We start from the raw sequence: 18,959 nt of genomic DNA, 5'->3' as shown, positions 1-18,959 counted from the left end.
TCAAGGAGCAAGGAGCAGAGCCAGCAGCAGACCTCCAGTGTGGAGCGAGACCTGAGCTACGAGGACCAGCACCTGGGCGGCATCCGCAGGATCTTCCCCCACCAGGGACGGGAGGAGTACAAGTACCTCAAACACAGCAGCTCCCTCTTCCATGAGACAGCTGCCACCAAGGCCAGAGAGAGGTGCACCAGGTAGACACACACACATCACCCACACGTTAACAACAAGTGCCCATCCACACCTGTATACAACATCAGTTCCAACCTCCGTGCCATCCATAATGTGTGCATGCAGGTTTACTGGATAGACTATACACATAGCAGGGATGTTTCTGTCCATGTGTGGCGCAGATACAGTAGCAGTGCTTGTATACAGGTTTACACAAAGTATACTCAGGAACGTTTCTTTGTGCAGAGAGCAGTTGCAGTAGCCCCGTGAGAAACAAATCCAGAGGAGGTGTCAGAGACTGGGCCTGCTGGGGGAGTCTGCAGGAGACATGGGTAAAATCCACAAAGTACCCCTCTGCCCCATTCATCCCAATGTGAGTACTGTCTGCTGCCTGCTGCTGTGTCCTATGGTTACCTCAACCCCCCCCCCCCCCAAAAAAAAACATGTTTCTGTTACCTGATCAATAACATTGCATTGCCTCCTCAACTCAAAATAAACTGTTTTATGGCGTTGCGTTGTAGCCTCTGGCCGGCTACGCTCACTTCCTCCCAGGGTGACCCAAGCGCTGAAAGAGGAAGAGGAGGGGGAGGAAGAGCGTCTCGGGGGCTGCAGCTGAGGGCCAGCCTGCTCAGAGACCTGGGCAGACCAGGTGTACGTCACAATGCCACCTGTTGTCAAGACTGACTTACGGCAATACATAAGCAACATGGCAGCCAAGGTGAGCACTTTTCCAAATGTACACTTATCCGAAGTTCACTTATCAGGAGTCAACTGTGTACGGTACTATGCATATATGCTGTGCACAGACAGGCACATATAAATACCTGAGAAGCTATTTGAAAGATGTCAGATTATACAGGTTCAAAGGTTAGTACTTATTATTCTTAGACTGCAATTTAACAACAGTAAAATAACATGTTTCTTTAATAAAAGGCCCAACAACATTTCCTTCAAACATCCCATTACTGTAAACGTGCAAATACCATGTTTTCTACTAAAGATTGAACCAAGCCTTTATATAGGCCTATCCATAAATCCAAACTCACATGCTATTTTAATAGCCCATAAATGCAAACACATATGTTTGGTCATTCAAAATTCATTAAACGCACATTAATATTCCCAGAGGTGCATAGTTATAATCTCAGAAATCAGAACTTCAGAGAGCCCCCAGAAATGCTCAATCATTACAGTCCAGATATACTCATCTACAAGTGTAGAGAGAAGAACATCGACAACAACACACATGGGCATCACATAGGGCCAGACATGTCTACACACTAAACTAACAATACTAACACTTGTTAGCCACCCAAAACCCCCATTAGAAAAGTGAATAGATGCTTGAGAGCTCTACCACAGGGGTGTCAAACTCAATTCATGGAGGGCCGAGTGTCTGCAGGTTTTCGCTACCTTGTACTTGATTAATCAATTAAGGTCATTGGCTAGTTAGGAACTCCCCTCATGTCTTCATTGGACACATTGAAAGGACACAACCAAAATCAGCAAACACATGGCCCTCCAGGAATTGAGTTTGACCCCCTGGAGTCGTAGGGCGAACGCTGCAGTGCGACCAAAGGTAAGGAGCCGTCAGTACTGTCTGAGTGTCACGCTCCCAGTGCTGTTATGTCTCAGCCCTGTTGGCCCTGGCGGGACCAAGACTGGCACCCCCAGGGGCTGGGCCACAGTGTCTCCACCATGCCTCTCCAGGGCATGTGCCCAAAGTGGGAGTCAAGTGCACCTATTCGGAGTGAACAATGTTTCCTCTTACCCGGTAAGTGGACCAGTACCTTTTTCACTTCTTCCTTTTTCTGTGAGGCCTGTTTGCCCCACGTTGATGGTGATCCGCTTACCTACTCCATCCTCTGTTCCCTACTGTTTTTCACATTTTGACGAGGTCTAAATGTCACTCAGTACTTAAAACGTACATCAAATAGTTAATACTCATCTTTTGTTTTAACTTTATATAACCTCTCTCCTTATCCTTTGTCATACCTAACCTTCTCCCTCCCTCCCTCCCTCCCTCCCTCCCTCCCTCCCTCCCTCCCTCCCTCCCTCCCTCCCTCCCTCCCTCCCTCCCTCCCTCCCTCCCTCTCTTCCTCATCTCTAGTCAGTGCCTCTCTGGGTAAGCTGGGAAACCACAACAGCAGCAGCTCTAACAGGCCCTTTGCTGAAATGCACGTGCAAGGCCCTTCCCCTATCACCCTGAGGCCGCCCCACCCAAGGCTGCCCCACCCTCAGGTATGTGAAGGATCCAGCGATTGTTTGTGGTAACAAATGTCAACTCTCTTCAGGTTTTGGGCAAATTGGTAATACAAGGAGGGTGAAATAAGATTTTCCCACACCTGTTGGGGAAACCACAGCAGCTGTCTTAGTCTTCAGCCGTGACCTAGTGTAAACGCAGCGCAAGGCTCTCACTCCAGCAGCCCACTTCCGGCTGCCGCAGCTCTCCAGCGCTAACTTTGTGGCGTCGTAGGGAGTGATGAAGATATACCAGGCTACAGACCAGACCGTGGTCAACCGCTGTGATTAGGCAGAACACCAGACCAGGAAGCACCTCGTCGACAACAAGGCCATCGACCACGATCACTCAAGGGACCTGCTCAAAGAAGAAGCTATGGACTTAGATAACGGCAAGGCTGCTGACCCTTCCATGAACCAGCCAAACCAGCCGATCTGACTCGTTGAGACTGTATGTTGTACAGGTCAACATAACTACAGGCATGCTTGTGGATTGCATGCTGACACTTGTTTTTACTCTGCCAAGATGATTTTGTCCAGATGAGAATGTGAATGGAACATCTGTTCATCTATCAAGCCTCATCAAGAGACATTACTCCTCAATAATAATACCTACATGTTTCAAGCAGACCACCAAGGAAGCGAAGGTAACCTGCCGAAATGATTACTGCCCCGTGGCACTCACGTCGGTAGCCATGAAGTGCTTTGAAAGGCTGGTCATGGCTCACATCAACAGCATCCTCCCGGACACTCTAGACCCACTTCAATTCGCATACTGCTCCAACAGATCCACAGATGATGCAATCTCAATCACACTCCAACTGCCCTTTCTCACCTGGACAAAAGGAACACCTATGTGAGAATGCTGTTCATTGACTACAGCTCAGTGTTCAACACCATAGTGCCCATGAGGCACATCACTAAGCTAAGGACTCTGGGACTAAACACCTCCCTCTGCAACTGGATCCTGGACATCCTGATTGGCCGCCCCCAGGGGGTAAGAGTAGGCAACAACACGTCTGCCACGCCAATCCTTAACACTGGGGCCCTTCAGGGGTGTGCTTAGTCCCCTCCTGTATTTCCTGTTCTCCCACAACTACGTGGCCAAACACGACTCCAACACCATCATTAAGTTTGCTGACGACACAACAGTGGTAGGCCTGATCACCGACAACGATGAGACGGCCTATAGGGAGGAGGTCAGAGAACTGGCAGTGTGGTGCCAGGACAACAACCTCTCCCTCAATGTGAGCAAGACTAAGGAGCTGATTGTGGACTACAGGAAAATACGGGCCGAACAGGCCCCCATTAACATAGACGGGGCTGTAGTGGAGCGGGTCGAGAGTTTCAAGTTCCTTGGTGTCCATATCACCAACAAACTATCATGGTCAAAACATACCAAGACAGTCTTGAAGAGGGCACGACAATATCCTTTCCCCCTCAGGAGACTGAAAAGATTTGGCATGAGTCCCCAGATCCTCAAAAGGTTCTACAGCTGCACCATCGAGAGCATCCTGACCGGTTGCATCACCGCCTGGTATGGCAACTGCTTGGCATCTGACCGTAAGGCGCTACAGAAGGTAGTGTGAACGGCCCAGTACATCACTGGGGCCAAGCTTCCTGCCATACAGGACCTATATAAAAATCTGTGTCAGAGGAAAGCCCATACAATTGTCAGAGACTCCAGTCACCCAAGTTATCGACTGTTTTCTCTGCTACCGCAGGGCAAGCGGCACCGGAGCGCCAAGTCTAGGACCAAAATGCTCCTCAATGTTATCCACCCCCAAGCCATAAGACTGCTGAACAATTCATAAAATCGCCACCGGACAGTTTACATTGATTCCCCCCACTCCCTTTTGTACACTGCTGCTACTCGCTGTTTGTTTGTTACCTATGCATAGTAACTTCGCCCCCACCTACATGTACAGATTACCTCAACTAGCCTGTACCACCGCACACTGACTCTGTACCGGTTCCCCTTGTATATAGCCTCGTTATTGTTATTCTTGTTGTGTTACTTTTTATTATTACTTTTTTTATTTTAGTCTACTTGGTAAATATTTTCTTCTTCTTGAACTGCACTGTTGGTTAAGGGCTTGTGCAGTTGAAGTCGGAGGTTTACACACACCTTAGCCAAATACATTTAAACTCAGTTTTTCACAATTCCTGACATTTAATCCCAGTAAAAATTCCCTGTTTTAGGGCAGTTAGGATCACCATTTTATTTTAAGAATGTGAAATATCAGAATAATAGTAGAGAGAATGATTTATTTCAGCTTTTATTTCTTTCATCTCATTCCCAGTGGGTCAGAAGTTTACATACACTCAATTAGTATTTGGTAGCATTGCCTTTACATTGTTTAACTTGGGTCAAACGTTTCAGGTAGCATAACTCAAGCTTCCCACAATAAGTTGGGTGAATTTTGGCCCATTCCTCCTGACAGAGCTGGTGTAACTGAGTCAGGTTTGTAGGCCTCCTTGCTCGCACATGCTTTTTCAATTCTGCCCACACATTTTCTATAGGATTGAGGTCAATGCTTTGTGATGGCCACTCCAATACCTTGACTATGTTGTCCTTAACTTCTCTGGGATATGTGGGACGCTAACGTCCCACTTGGCCAAAAGCCAGTAAAAATGCAGAGCGCCAAATTCAAATAAATTACTATAAAAATCACACATGAAAGACACCAAATTAAAGCTACACTTGTTGTGAATCCAGCCAACATGTCTGATTTCAAAAAGGATTTACGGCGAAAGCACACCTTGTGATTATGTTAGGTCAGTACATAGCCACAGAAAAACACAGCCATTTTTCCAGCCAAAGAGAGGAGTAACAAAAAGCAGAAATAGAGATAAAATGAATCACTAACCTTTGATAACCTTCATCGGATGACACTCATAGGACTTCATGTTACACAATACATGTATGTTTTGTTCGGTAAAGTTCATATTTATATCCAAAAATCTGAGTTTAGGCGGGACGCTACTGTCTCACTTGGCCAAAAGCCAGAGAAAATGCAGAGCGCCAAATTCAAAGAAATTACTATAAAAATCTAACTTTCATTAAATCACACATGAAAGATACCAAATTAAAGCTACACTGGTGAATCCAGCCTACATGTCAGAATTCAAATAGGCTTTTCGGCTAAAGCAAACGATGCTATTATCTGAGGATAGCACCATAGTAAACGAGAGAGAAGCATATTTCAACCCTGCAGGTGCGACACAAAACGCAGAAATAAAAATATAATTCATGCCTTACCTTTGACGAGCTTCTGTTGTTGGCACTCCAAAATGTCCCATAAACATCACAAATGGTCCTTTTGTTCGATTAATTCCGTCGATATATATCGAAAATGTCCATTTATTTGGCGCGTTTGATCCAGAAAAACACTGGTTCCAACTTGAGCAACGTGACTAAAAAATATCTCAAAGGTTACCTGTAAACTTTGCCAAAACATTTCAAACTACTTTTGTAATACAATTTTAGGTATTTTTTTACGTAAATAATCGATAAAATTGAAGAGGGGATGATCTGTGTTCAATACAGGATTAAAACAAACTGTAGCTAGCTTTCTGGTCACGCGCCTCTAACAAACAGTACACAACAAGTGACCCTCGTTGAAGATGGCCATACTTCTTCATTACACAAAGGAAAAACCCTCAACCAATTTCTAAAGACTGTTGACATCCAGTGGAAGTGGTAGGAACTGCAAGAAGGTTAATTAGAAATCTGGATTCCCAATGAAAATCCATTGAAAAGAGAGTGATCTCAAAAAAAAGAAATCTGAATGGTTTGTCCTCTGGGTTTCGCCTGCTAAATAAGTTCTGTTATACTCACAGACATGATTCAAACAGTTTTAGAAACTTCAGAGTGTTTCCTATCCAAATCTACTAATAATATGCATATCTTATCTTCTGGGGATGAGTAGCTGGCAGTTGAATTTGGGTATGCTTTTCATCCAAACGTGAAAATGCTGCCCCCTATCCTAGAGAAGTTAAGCCATTTTGCCACAAATTTGGAAATATGCTTGGGGTCATTGTCCATTTGGAAGACCCATTTGCAACCAAGCTTTAACTTCCTGACTGATGTCTTGAGATGTTGCTTCAATATATCCACATCATTTTCCATCCTCATGATGCCATCTATTTTGTGAAGTGCACCAGTTCCTCCTGCAGCAAAGCACCCCCACAACATGATGCTGCCACCCCGTGCTTCCCGGTTGGGATGGTGTTCTTCGGCTTGCAAGCCTCCCCCTTTTTCCTCCAAACATAACGATGGTCATTATGACTAAACAGTTCCATTTTTGTTTCATCAGACCAGAGGACATTTCTCCAAAAAGTACGATCTTTGTCCCCATGTGCAGTGGCAAACCGTAGTCTGGCTTTTTTATGGCGGTTTTGGAGCAGTGGATTCTTTCTTGCTGAGCGGCCTTTCAGGTTATGCCGATATAGGACTCACTTTACTGTGGATATAGATATTTTTGTACCTGTTTCCTCCAGCATCTTCACAAGGTCCTATGCTGTTGTTCTGGGACTGATTTGCACTTTTCACACCAAAGTACGTTCATCTCTAGGAGACAGAATGCGTCTCCTTCCTGAGCGGTATGGCAGCTGCGTGGTCCCATGGTGTTTATACTTGCGTACTATTGTTTGTACAGATGAACGTGGTACCTTCGGGCGTTTGGAAATTGCTCCTAAGGATGAACCAGACTTGTGAAGGTCTACAATTGTTTTCTGAGGTCTTGGCTGAATCACAGATACACCTCCAATGGACTCAAATGATGTCAATTGGCCTATCAGAAGCTTCTAAAGCCATGACATCATTTTCTGGAATTTTCCAAGCTGTTTAATGGCAAGGTCAACTTAGTGTATGTAAAGTTCTGACCCACTGGAATTGTGATATAGTAAATTATAAGTGAAATAATCTGTCTGTAAACAATTGTTGGAAAAATTACTTGTCATGCACAAAGTAGATGTCCTAACCGACTCGCCAAAACTGTAGTTTGTTAACAAGAAATTTGTGGTGGTTGGAAAACAAGTTTTAATGACTCCAACCAAGTGTATGTAAACTTCTGACTTCAACTGTAAGTAAGCATTTCACGGTAAAGACAACACTTGTTGTATTCGGCGCATGTGACAAATAAAGTTTGATTTGATTGTGACCAATTCCACCAAGAGAGACAGCAGTTTACTCTCTGTGATATTTTCATCAAATAAACAAAAATGTCTGAACATCTATATCAGCATCTGTTACTACTCATTAATGTTTTACAGAGCAGTGTTTTGAAATGTGCAGGTGGGTACATCATTTCAACTTGAACTAGCAGGTGCTTATAGCTCAGGCTCTAACTTGTCCTGTAGTCTGAAGCACTGATGGTTATCCACCGCAGTATTTATATCCCATTTGTGGAACTGACTGCCTGGCTGGCTGGCTGGCTGTGAGGATTAGTGGGAAACACAAGGGGAAGCATTTTAAAAATAAGATATCTGGTAGCTGAAAGTAAAAAAGGTAGGCCTCCATTTGGATACATTACATTGAATGTAGTTATCGTTAGTTGTTAAACACAATCCAGCACCTCAGCAGCTTTTTGTGAATATATCTCTTGTCAAGTCACACAGTTGTCGTTACTGTCATATTTGCAGTATTAAGTATATTTGAAAGTACTTATAAATTCTTAATTTGGCTGGTGGTTTACAAAGTATACCGTATTAACTTGATGCCATTTCAAGGCCTTGGCTGTGAACCAATCCAGACCTTAAACAATCTCTTACTATTAGGCTGTATGTGGAAGTAAAGGTATAGAAAGCAGTCTGGTTGCAGAGCATTGTGGGTGTTGATGCTATTAAGACAAGAGAAAGAGACAGGGGCTACGTTAGCATGTCGTTAGCATGTCCAGCAGCAGGATGTTGTAAATATCACATAGTGGCGTTCCCCATACACAGGCAGAAACGCAGGGCGGGAAGCAGAGATTTTACTGTCTGCTATTGCTTTCGCTGCTTGGTTTGGCCATAGTTCTCCAGTTAGAGAGCTTTTCTATCCAGTGTCTGTCTGATCTTATTACCCATGCAGACTTCCAGAGGGAAAGAGATTTCCCTCTGTCTGTTCCCATCTAGTGTTTCCATGGCATTTACAGAGGCCGTTCCCTAGCGCTTCATTCCTCAGTCACTGTTCATATGAAAGACAAAAGACTTTGCGCTCCGAACTCTGAGATTGTTCTTTGAATTGGAGATTGTGCTTTGAGCTGGTCTGGAGTAGCGTTGGTCAAGAAGACGGTAGGGGATTGTGATTCAGACAACAGGGCTTCACGAGAGTTTTTACTCGTATCTTACGCCAGGACAGACTGGCCATAATGCATAAGGGTGGTGACTTAGAGACCTTGTACGTCATTGTTCCTGTGACCGAGATGGATAGGACCGCGAGGTCTTCTCCAGAAACGCAATTCTCCATCCCCTTTGGTCCCTATAAAAGATGACACCATTCCTGCAGGTTGCGCCTCACAGGCAATTTTAATTAATGAAGGTAAATTGCTAACTAATTTATGCAACAAATAACTGCTTACAAATGTATTCAGTCATTTCATCCAAGGGCACGATGACCACTCATGGCTACTCATGATTTATTATTCTAATACAATATTGTTGCCATTGCAACAACTTTTTCTTTTAGTTCCTTTCCCAATGCTGATACTACTGTTATATATAATGTGACCTCGACGGTCTTGGTAGACAGTCATATTTAGTCAGGCAAACGCATGATCACAACAGAGCTGTAGAGATGAAGCCTAGACAGAAGAGCCTTCACAAATGGCTGCTCTTCCCCTTGGTGTCCCGCCAACATAAGCTGTATTCAGACAGACTAATCTCTCCCTATACTTTGTTAAGCACCTGTGCAGGTGTGGAGACCACAGGGTAACTTAGAAATCATCTGCCCAGTCATTATGAGTGCTTAGATAAAAGCAATCAATCTAGACTGATTTCATTTGAAACGAACATAGGGTTAAAAACTTCCGTTGAACTTCATTCGGTTACCTTAATGCACCACGGAATGGTCCATACAGTAAGTAGCAAGTGCTTATAGTGCGGCAGTTATTGGTTTGTTTTTGTTCTTCAAGTGCCAAATTGATTTTTCAGTGAACTGTATCCATATCACTGTGAAAGTTCTTGCTTCCAAAAAAGGACGTGCAATAAAACATTCTTACACATACTGTAATATATTCTAAACTGCTCCTGTAGGTAAAATATTAAAGTGGTGTTTGATCTGCATTTGAGAAGGGTGACCTCGCCAAGTTTTAAGACTTGCGGAGTAGGATCAACCGTTGTTTTCCAGTAGCCCGGTTTATCACCTTTTCAAGGGACAGACTTGCAAAGATACGGTTGTATGGATACTCAGTGTTTGGGACTACAGTATAGACAGAATGTTGTTCTGTTCTTCTTGATAACAGCACAGGTTGAGTTGGAGCGGAGTGTGTTGGCCTGATGGTCAACTTGGTAAACCAGACCTCCAGTCTGATTATCAGAGCTGTGTTCCAATTGGTTGGTTTTGTGTCTATCTCAGAGGAGGGTGAACTCTTCCATCCATGTTTCTGTTTTACAATGTTAACAGAGCTTCATTTACAAACATTGTTTTGCGGATTTCTGTCCCAAACATTTTATTACCACTCCACTAACCATTTACAAGATGTGGAGGGTTGTTGTGCTTTGCAGTTTCACATAATGGCACACAGCTGCAAATGTGTCCAGCAGTAGGCTATTCATTTGTTTTCAGCTTCAATGAGAGTTGGATATTTTGATTTTGTTTTATTCCCGGACATACAGTATAATATTACTTTGATTATGACATTCATCGGTGAGGGCTTCTATTAGTCATGTTAACCATTCTGTCCATCGCTCTGCCCTTTTTTAATCTTGTCCGTCATTGACCTCCCATCTCCTATCTGTTGATGTTTTGGCCTGTGCTATAATTGCTCTATTTTTAGCCTGGTAAAAACATGCAGCTTCTGAATGTGTAATACAATCTATAATAACAGGGCACCTGAATGTCAATAAATAGCAATAATGTAATTGATAGCCTCTGTGTCTACAGTCTGTCTGGGATTACTGCTGAATCAGACAAAGAACCACGTACAGTAATCTAAACAAGTCTAACAGGTATTGCTGCCCTAGACCAAGGAACTGTTATCAGATAAGACACAGTTATATGATTATAATGTAGGTTCTATGTGTGCAATTGAACCATTCAAAAGTACATTGAAAATGTAGATTGATTTGAGTTTATTTATTTAATTTACTTTGTAAAAGTATGCTCGACAGAGTCATATAGGTCATTGTTGATACAAACGAGTGTACTCAATCACAATTTGTCCTTTTAAAATATTCAACCAGAGATTTCTCATAAATATGTATTAACTAAAATATTTCATCACATATTCCGAAAGGTGGAAAAGAAAATCTTATGTACACATTGCGCCTTCACATATTCTGGTACCGTATGCATTCTCTTCAATTCTAGACAAGATAATAGAATAGTGCAAACATCAGACAAACACTCGAGCAACAGTAGTTTCTGCAAAGCCATTTCTCGGGTGTTGAGATGCATACTTGATTATCAGAGCAAACAGTGAAATAGGTGAATTGTTATGACTGAAACGTTTCAGTATTATTATTTTTTAAATATATTGTTTCACCTGCAATGTCTAATTGGACATTCTACTAATGGATCTCCTCTGCCTTTTAGTGAATCAGCAGTTAGAATGAAGATTCTCGTTCTTGGAGCTAAATAAAATTCAGTTACGACAAAAGGAACGTTTTTTTTTTTATTGCCTCAAGGTCATCCCCAGTGTTAGGCTGGAATGTTTCAAGGTCATCAATCTGGAAAGTTGTTGCATTTCACATGAATAAATTAAACAGTATTAACAACCCCAGCTGTGTTATTACAGACAGACACATGCAAATCTAGAGCTCCAACAACATGGAAAGCTGGATCAAATTGCACTCCTCCAGGGAGGGCAGATTATCTGATCATGAGGTGTGATTGTGCTCAATGTACCATCACCACCATTGACTTCATATCGTCATTTCCTGGTAGCTACTGCAGGAAACTTCATCTGGGCAAAGGCACCTCTTCCCTCCTGTCCAGACTGGCAGCCATCGTTTTGGGACTGCGTGGTCGATTCAGGCCAATCGCGGTCAGGCCTCTGGCTTTGAACAGTTGGTCTGATCCCCAGTGGAGGCAGAGGGGGCAGGGGCAAGTGGCGGGATTGTGCATCACATTGGAATGGGGGTAGAGAGCTGTTGGGGGTAGACCACCCGGCCTGGGGTAGGGGGAGTGAGAGAGGCGCAGGGGATCCAGTGGCCTGAGGGGTGCAGCGAAGGGGCTGGGAACGGAGGGGGCACCTGCCCCCACCCCGAGGTGAGAGTAGAGGTGCAGGGGGAGATGAGGGAGAAAGGGGTAAGGTAGGCCTGCTGCAGCCTGGCTCACCATAAGGGCACACAGGTTGGGGTCCAGGGGGTGTGGCCAGCTGAGAGAGTGACGCTGCCTCTTGTCCTTCATTCGCCTGTTTTGGAACCATACCTGGGGTTGGGGAGGAGAGAAAGGAGGATGAGAGGGGAAGGAAGGAGGGACCAACCGAAATACCCACTTAACTTGGGCTGCTTTACATTTCTCAATGATAAATTACAGTAGACCCACACTATAATACATCACAAATGTGCTTTGTTTGGGTTACATTCAGGTAAGGTTGGACCATCACTGTTAAACTGATAGTCCGGGAGCCTGAACTGACTCTCCCTATCTATAAAAATGTAAATGCCAGAAGCTGTTGCTAAACTCCCTCATTTATGAAGTCATGCCTTGCGTTCCTTGTCATTCATTAAAACAATCCTCAAATAGTTGAGATAAATGTCGTTTATATGCATATTAAAGTGACTAAGTTGGTCAGGGCCCCTGCATAAGGCAGGCTTCTTGGCTGTCAGTATGCCAAGTGTAGGCTTAACTCTAAAAATGAACAAGGAAGAGAGGTAAAAACTAATTTGACATTTAATTAGAATTTCCATGTGTGCAGTAGGGTAAGCTACCTTGATTGTGGTCTCGGGGAGGTTCAGTGCTGTCGCCAGTTCGCATCTCCTCGGTCGAGAAACATAGCTCTCTTTGAGGTATTCTTGCTCCAGGCGGGACAGTTGTTCCCGGGTAAAGGCAGTTCGGTGTCGCCGACTGTGGTCAATCAAATTGACTGAGCTGCGCGGGCATGGCTCATCTCCATGTCCACTGTTTGTATCAACCACTATGGCGACCGGCGTTTCCCTGCCCTCTGCAACTGAAAATACAAAACATTGAAATAAAGTTAAATGAAAAAGAGCAGCTTTGATTTCATTTGAGAAATTAACGTGCATGTCTGTTGCGAACTGTTTCAATCCAAACTTCGCAACAGAATAGGATAGGCCTACTATTCGAAAAGAATACCAAACAGAAGTCTATCACGGTCGTTGTTGTCTAGTCGAGATATAACTCCCTTAGCATAATATTTGGCAATGTATTGTCCATGCGTAATAACGCGTACGTTACTAAAGTAGCACGGGCCTAAAAGTGAATAGCCTAAGAACACTTTATCGCTTGGCATGTGCAAGCCAAGGCTACAGACAACTACGAGATTTGAGAATACTTTAGGGCTACTTACGCATATTGCCGTTTCTTTTCTGATATATGTGTCCTGGCTTCAAGTTTAAACCAAGTTTACTCCTTTATAAATGTTGGCGTAAAATTAAAATTATTCCCAATGCGTGGGCCACTGTATCATCCAAAATTGATAACGCCAAAGTTGGTGTCTCTCTCCTTGCCTTGTTGACGCACTGTCTGTTGACTCGAGCCAAGTTCGTTTACAGAGAGGGGATGAGTTGTTTTTGTCGCCCGGTTTGAACCCCCCTCCTTTCTCTCCTTCTTTCTGTCTTTTATATCTCCCTGGTCGAGACATCTTTTGCTAATGAGAGACACGGTCTATCCGCCAAGGCGCCGCCTGGTCGCAAGGAGGGAAGGAGGTGTTCAATTGTCTTTGGTCTCCGACCAGTCTTTGTACTTTTGTTATGGAGAATTAAGATCGACCTCCCTTTCCTTACTGTCACAGAAGCTTCCCTGTCGAACTAGACCAACCCTCATTGTTCTGTGGCGTTTGATGTTTGTATTTCGGGAAGTCAATCATTAGAACCCTAATGTTTGTAAATTGCGTAAATGTGAGGTACAACCTGCACAAAGGCAGAAAACCCGGCATTTAACATTTTCTCAGATATTGTTGACCGACTTAATACATTTTAGACATATAGTTTGGCATAAATAGTATTTAAAACACCAACTCATTCACTGGTATAATTACACCTATGTAGACACATGTGACGATGATGATGTTAATGATTATTGAAACAGAGGCATGCTTAAAAACATATTATTGATAGGCTACAGAGTCAAACAGAAATATTAACGTAGCTACATGTATTTAACACATTTTAAATTTAATATGATTCCTAAATGTATCAGAGTCCCCCGTTGAAATAGGAGTTGGTACCTATAAAATCAGAGGAAATAGCCTACCTTAAGTGCTTACTAATGTGTCAATATAGTTGCGCCTAGTGCGCACTTGTAAATGGGGTGCTAGTTGACTGATCAATGGGATCATTGGATTATGTTCCATCAGAACACTGTTACAATGCTTAATCCAGTCCTGATCCCATCGATGGTTAAAGAGTGTTAATTCAACTGGCTAGGCCAAGCGTCAAACACTGAGGGGATCGATTATTTATTCTATTGAGCAGATTTGTTAATCATAGACCTAAACGAAATCTGATGCATAGCCGCCTAACTCTCTCATTGATTTGTCACTGTGAAAAATGAATTGCAGAGATGGCTGAATCGATGCGTCGCCCTTATTCTGGATAGGCTATCTAAAATGGAAAAGCATGGGAACGTAATTTTTGTGTAATTGGTGAATAGGAAGTGTTAGTTGTCACACGCTCGCCTCCGGGTAGGCTATAAGACTGGTGGAAGAGCCTCTGCATCTCTTTGTCCTGCTCCCCAACGTATAAACCTTTCCTTGCCCCAATAAACGTTGCCTTGCCCCAGCGGAGTGGTCATGGAAATCGGGACCAGCGGGAAAGTGGAGAGGGGTGGCAGCCTGGGTGCGCAGTAGTCCACCAATCTATCAGACGTAGACAGACAAGAGCATGCACGTGGTTAGATCGGCGGACATGGCGCTGAAGGATGGCTTAGGCTACTGCTATCCCCCAAGTGGATGTTTGTATTGTTATACATAGACTCTTTGATCACAAATGGCCGAGTGGCTCCACGTTGATTGACTGTTGTCTTCTGTCTAGAGGCAAACCGGGTCAAACCAGGTCCAATGGCGCTTGCAATACAGGGTAATTATTATGTGGAATCATCGACATGATTGATATCAGCCACTAAACGTCTGCAAAGTGGGAAGTTTGCACATTCTCTCTTTACTTAAAATATATATATAATTAACTGACAATCATCCTGGACATTCAGAAGGAGCAAATAACCAGAAAGTCATATTTGGCCGTTATTCAATCAAAATTGGTCTACAAAATAATGTTCCAAATGCGAATAGAACTTAATTCGATGTGTGAAACGTCGATGTTCTGGACATCTGTATCTTCTCTACCCCAATATAGATGTTAACCACACACGTCTATCGAGTATTATACAGAGAGACTAACAAATCAAAAACAAAACAGTTTACGCTTAAATTACCTATCTCTGATTTCAATTCAATAGGTCACATGAATGCATTCTGCTATTAGACTATATTGGCTAAATATAGGCCTGCCCTCTGAGCTTCCCATAGTGTTTACCCTCCCATGTTTTGGGGGCAGAAAAGGGGTAGTGGGTTTAGGCACTGAGCGCCCCCTTATGATCAGACCACTAACTGCTCACGTTCGAAGGCTTTCATTGAACGAGTGTGCAGAGTACCACCTGTGGGTTCGTCACCAAGTTGAAAATGAACATTTGGATGGAGGAGCATATACAGCTCTGGAAAAATTAAGACACCAGTGCAAAATTATCAGTTTCTCTGGTTTTACTATTTATAAGTATGTGTTTGGGTAAAATGAAATGTTTTGTTTTATTCTATAAACGAGCCACAGACAAGGGCCACAGACAAGCCACAGACAAGGTTGTCCTGGAAGAAAACTTGCTTCCTTCTGCTCTGACAATGTTCCCAAACTCTGAGGATTGGTTTTTCCAGCAGGACAATGCTCCATGCCACACAGCCAGGCCAATCAAGGTGTGGATGGAGGACCACCAGATCAAGACCCTGTCATGGCCAGCCCAATCTCCAGACCTGAACCCCATTGAAAACCTCTGGAATGTGATCAAGAGGAAGATGGATGGTCACAAGCCATCAAACAAAGCCGAGCTGCTTGAATTTTTGCGCCAGGAGTGGTATAAAGTCACCCAACATTAATGTGAAAGACTGGTGGAGAGCATGCCAAGACGCATGAAAACTGTGATTGAAAATCAGGGTTATTCCACCAAATATTGATTTCTGAACTCTTCCTAAGTTAAAACATTAGTATTGTGTTGTTTAAAAATGAATATAAACGTATTTTCTTTCCATTATTCGAGGTCTGACAACACTGCATATTTTTTTTTGTTATTTTGACCAGTTGTCGTTTTCTGCAAATAAATGCTCTACATTACAATATTTTTATTTGGAATTTGGGAGAAATGTTGTCAGTCGTTTATAGAATAAAACAAAAATGTTAATTTTACCCAAACACATACCTATAAATAGTAAAACCAGAGAAACGGTTCATTTTGCAGTGGTCTCTTAATTTTTTCCAGAGCTGTAGTTAGACATCTATAGAGGATGGATCAATAAGCTAATTAATAAGGAGGACTGATAAGCTTGCTTGAAATATTGATTTTCCGTTCCCAGTTAAAACAATGATAGCTGACCTTCGTTTCGTAGCGTTCCGATTATCGTTAGAACCTTCTATCTTTAGTATCGGATGTGGTTCCCGGAGCCTTCGTTATTAACTCTTAAAAACCTCCGCACATCTTCGAGTGATCCAGACCACCGGTATCAGCCGAAGTGCACACATACAAAGTGCTCTTCCGCGGCAAAAAAGAAGAAGAAAAAAGTATGTCTGTGACAGCAGAGAACTTCAGAACGAAGTTGACTCCAAATGCAAAGTTGCCATAGTATTTGGAATTGTTACAAACAAGTGAAGGATAAATTAAAAACCACGGCTGACTGCATTAAGCTACATGGGCCTATAGCCTTTTTTGATTTTTTTGACATTTCATGTTCAATCAATTGAGTTCTATTTTGCGACTAGGCTACTGTCTGTCATTTTTGCCAAGTGTTTGATGGTGTGTGCCAACGTTTGGGCAATGATGTGCCCCATATGTGATTTAGACCATTATTATTGGGTAAACATAATAAGCCGCATCAATAGCCTAATGCAGCAATAGGTGGTAGTATCTCTCTGGGATCTGATCCGTCGTCAGTTTTGTGGAATAATTTGAATGGAGAAAGCTGATCCGTGAGCAGCGCTGCTTTTCTTTCCATCCTACATGGTCTAACGACGCACTTATCGAACATTCTCTCGACGTGCTTGTTGACCCATAAATAAAGATGCATCTGGTACGATCATATCATAATGCTTAATAGAGGCAGTGTGCACTCCTTGTGACGTGTGTGCGCCACGCATGTTTTCACCACGTGCGCCTATCCGCACCTCATCTGCACTGTAGGTAAGCGTCAAACCATTGGGTGAGGGGGGACAAAACACCTGTTATTGAATATTTTGACAAGAATACACTCATTAATTGATTTACCCAACTTCATTTCAAGTTCACTATATTACATAAGGCGGAGGAAAATAAACCTTTGCGCAAATGCATTAACGTCGATAAAAGATTTTACGCCCATTTGGACGCGAAGCGCTCTGTATGTCATTGACTGAAAAATATACAATGTGACAATTGCAGTATAGGCTACCTTATCTATATGTTTACAAAACAATTTTTAAATTTTGATGACGTCATTAGTAGCAGTAGTACCTTCATTAGTAACAGTGACGTTGGATTGAAATATCGCCTCTTGATAACACAGATGCTAAAACGACCTGTCAGAGATGAAGCAAAAAGAAATCAATACAAATAACCGATGAAGCAGTGGCAGACAAACGGATCCACCGAGGCCTATAGCCTATATTCTGTGCGTGTGAAGCTTATATTTGTTTCCCCAACGTAAACAGTACCAGTGTGGGTCCCTCTTGACTGCACACAGACCACATCTGCTTCGGTCTTGACAAAGAGGGCATGGGCCTTTGCCAAACGTCGTTAAATTAACAAACTCCAGTTTCAGTCAAGGGAGAAGGATTGGCATCGGCTCAAGAATTTTGTTTGACTCCCACCGATCTCTACAGGGGCGGTTGGTTTATTTTGGTCTCAAAAAAGAATAGGCGTCGCGTTGAGGCGTAATGAAACGCAGGGAACAGCTTCAAATGGCGGAGTGGTTCGTTCTCTGGTCCAATATGGCAAACCGAATGTTAACGACACTCTGCAATATGTAAGAGAAATGACATCACCAATACCCTCATGGGGTTGCTCAACATGCACGAACGTTTATTTAATTGTTTTAATCGTGGGTGGTGACATGGCTGGTTGGTCCATCATCATTTTTAATCAATTAGACTTGAAAAACGTAGGCTGACTTAAATGTTCTAAAACGTTTAATGAACACAATAAGCCTAGCACTAGTGCTAATGGCCATTTTTGCCTAGACAAAAAAATGGCAAATGCATAGTTCTAGCATAACTCAATTGATTCCTGAACTGAAAGAATATACGTTGAATCATAACCACTTCTTCCATAATATCACATTTCGTGAAATAGTCCTATACACAATATTTAGGCCTACGTTTAGGACAGCAAGGGAGGCGGCTACAAAGTTATTTTGTAAAATGGCCTGATTATGAAATTAAATAAATGCTATTGGAATTAGTTTGGTAGGGGAAATCTATCATATAAATCTTCCATCAAATGCTGCAAAAACGAATCAGCTATAGGTTACCTATGCCATATGACGAATTCCATACAGCTGTATGATAACAGACAGTCACGCACCTTTGTCATTAATATGTAGGCTAATATTAATTTCTGCAACCCATTCCGATTATTTCTAATTTAGGATATGTTTTGTTTGCTAAAACTAACGAAAACTGTGGCATTAGCCATCATGGGTGGAAAACATTCGGAGAAAGTGGAACTAGAATGAAAAAAAAACTGAACAAATGACAACTAGATATTTGATTAAGCTTTATCGTTCACGGGCAACAATTAAATTGTGATTTTGATCCTCTGACCTGAGACCTGAAACTAAAATTGACAATAAAGGTCTGCGTTTTATTAATTGAAGGATCATTCCTTCAACGAATATCGGCCAGGACCTCATTTCCCAGTTGGTTTGTAACTTAACACAATCATGTTATTACAGGTTATTACAATACATGCCTAATGATAGTCATTTCAA

General features: G+C 42.7%; 1 protein-coding gene across 1 annotated transcript; it reads right to left on the bottom strand.

Moving 5' to 3' along the window:
• Positions 1-11,512: 11,512 nt before the first annotated feature.
• On the bottom strand, positions 11,513-13,089 carry LOC120033952 (homeobox protein XHOX-3-like). Its single transcript, XM_038980355.1, has 3 exons — positions 13,086-13,089; positions 12,487-12,725; positions 11,513-11,983 (listed from the first exon to the last, which is right to left on the bottom strand). Exons 1-3 carry the CDS (start codon positions 13,087-13,089, stop codon positions 11,513-11,515), a joined length of 714 nt encoding a protein of 237 aa, XP_038836283.1.
• Between the last annotated feature and the right edge of the window lie 5,870 nt (positions 13,090-18,959).

This window comes from Salvelinus namaycush, chromosome 41, assembly GCF_016432855.1.
Source record: "Salvelinus namaycush isolate Seneca chromosome 41, SaNama_1.0, whole genome shotgun sequence".
NCBI classification, from domain to species: domain Eukaryota; kingdom Metazoa; phylum Chordata; class Actinopteri; order Salmoniformes; family Salmonidae; genus Salvelinus; species Salvelinus namaycush.
Note: the sequence above shows the minus strand (reverse complement) of the source record. Positions and strands in the feature narration are given on the sequence as shown.